The 2082-nt window shown below is 41.1% G+C and overlaps 1 protein-coding gene across 1 annotated transcript in view; it reads right to left on the reverse strand.

Moving 5' to 3' along the window:
- Positions 1–947: 947 nt before the first annotated feature.
- SARC_08652 (hypothetical protein) overlaps positions 948–2082 on the reverse strand; it is a gene marked incomplete at both ends in the record, with an annotated part of 3593 nt that continues 2458 nt past the window's right edge. The window contains 3 exons of the mRNA XM_014297358.1: positions 948–1016; positions 1153–1245; positions 1455–1628. Of these exons, the coding sequence (XP_014152833.1) occupies positions 948–1016; positions 1153–1245; positions 1455–1628 (336 nt within the window). The remainder of the gene's footprint in view (positions 1017–1152; positions 1246–1454; positions 1629–2082) is intronic.

Here is a 2082-nt window from a genome sequence, read left to right on the forward strand (position 1 = left end):
TATTTTATATGTACGTATGTACCTTGAAATGGTTGACAGTCTTTTTGGTAGATGTTCTTGTCTGTATCCGTAGACGCCCTGTATTTGCATTTGGGTTCATTTCTTTGGATGCTACCTTCGCCTTGCGAGGAGTGGAAGTACAAGTTATTTGGAGTCAAGCTTCAATATTCCTTGTTCCTTAAAAAAAATTGTCAAATTGATTCGAGTCCAAATTTATTCTATCCAGAGTCCAAATTTATTATATTCAGGAACATAATATATTGATCAAATTCAATAGGCCCCTAATATTACCTCATAGAAATGCTCATGGCTGAAGCTCGTGCTTAGTATTTTGCGTCACTCCAAACTAATTACTCACAAGATGCTCACTCAGTATTGGTTATCGACCGGAGTGGGTTCTTCGCATTCTGGTATCAAGCTAAAAACAATTGTACATGACGCCAGCTATGTCATTGTGATCTTGACCAGTAGTAATTTAGACTGGAAGTTGATTGATCGACTGATAGGAAAAACCTCCACAGCACAGATTAAATATCATTTATACAACAGGTCATGTATAACCCTTCAGAAGGGAGTTACTGAGCCTCTCTTTTATACTACACTGAATGTTTGTACTAGCTCACTAGCTGCATTGTCTGTAATAAGGCAGTTTCAATGAGTGCCACATGATCAGACCATACCACGTCTCCTGAGCACATTGTATATAACGCCTCTTCCTCATTTCACATTCTTTCGGACACGGGACGGCGGCCCACATGTTGATACTTAGTAGTCAGTTGGAACCGGTATGCGCATTCATGTTACAAACACTTGTTTTCTGTTTGTTTGTCTTTGCTACAGTCAACAACATATCAACCGGGAATCGAATCCGACTATCCTAAGCTCTGGTTACCAACTGAAATAGCTAATTTTCACATAACATCAGCGGAAACTACAGCGGGATGACCTTAACTGCTCCTGCTAAGCACTAATGCACATAGATCAACTAGCGCCTGACGCTCTAAACTCTCGGGTAGCTGTATTTGAGACGGTGCGAATGGTAGTATTTTAGCTAAATCCAGATTTTAATTCGAAATTAGCGTGAACTCACAAAGATTTGATAAACATTTGAAAAACAACATGCATCAATAAAACCAGACGATGGCCATTTACCTGCTGTATAGTGCGAACCGCTGACTGTCCATACTCGGCGGCTAGCTCTCGACTCCGTGCCAGGCCGGAGCTCTTATTCAAATAATGTAACGCCTGTAATACGAGTATGTTGCAGGCAAAAACAGAGCTAGTTGTCAATCGATAGCTCAGGGCAACAACACAAATTCAGGTGATCGTTTGCACCACTGTACGAAAATAATCGAGTGTCGTTCTCAAGTATTTGCTCGACACGACTAGATTGACGTGCACAGTTCTAACTGGAAGATTTTAGTCATCCTATTCAGACATCTCAGGAAACACACCTCAGGTACGTCTCCAGGTCCCTTGAATCGCCTTTTAATCAGGGGATTCAGCTCTGGGAATTCCTCCGCTGCATAAAGTATCGGCGCGGTGGCCAACCCTAAGCTAAGATCCGCTGAACTCGGCTTGCCCAGCTCTTCACTTGTGCTGACTAAGTCTAGAACATCATCTATCACCTGTGAACATGATTCGGTTCAAAAACAGACATACACACATGGCACTTAGTTCTACGTACACTCTGCATATACACACGCTACCATCCGACTATGCAAATATTTTGTTCTGTGTATCTTATCGTTTGAGCACCACATGATCAAATGTGTCTGCGGGACTATAGACAAAAGAGAATGTCCGGTCAGTATATATGAAGAGGCGATCAAAAACCAAAACTGTTCACACAACTCCCGTATAACAAAACTTTTCATGAGTATACCATACGCAGAATAAGATACAAATTAGATATATTCAGTATTTGAACCCGAAATATATATATACTAAGTACATACTACACAAATGCAAGCCTTATGACAAATCATGGTATGAACACACACACACTCACACACACAAACACACACACACACACACACACACACACACAAACAAACAAACACACACACACACACACACACA

This window comes from Sphaeroforma arctica (genome assembly GCF_001186125.1).
Source record: "Sphaeroforma arctica JP610 unplaced genomic scaffold supercont1.798, whole genome shotgun sequence".
NCBI classification, from domain to species: Eukaryota; class Ichthyosporea; order Ichthyophonida; genus Sphaeroforma; species Sphaeroforma arctica.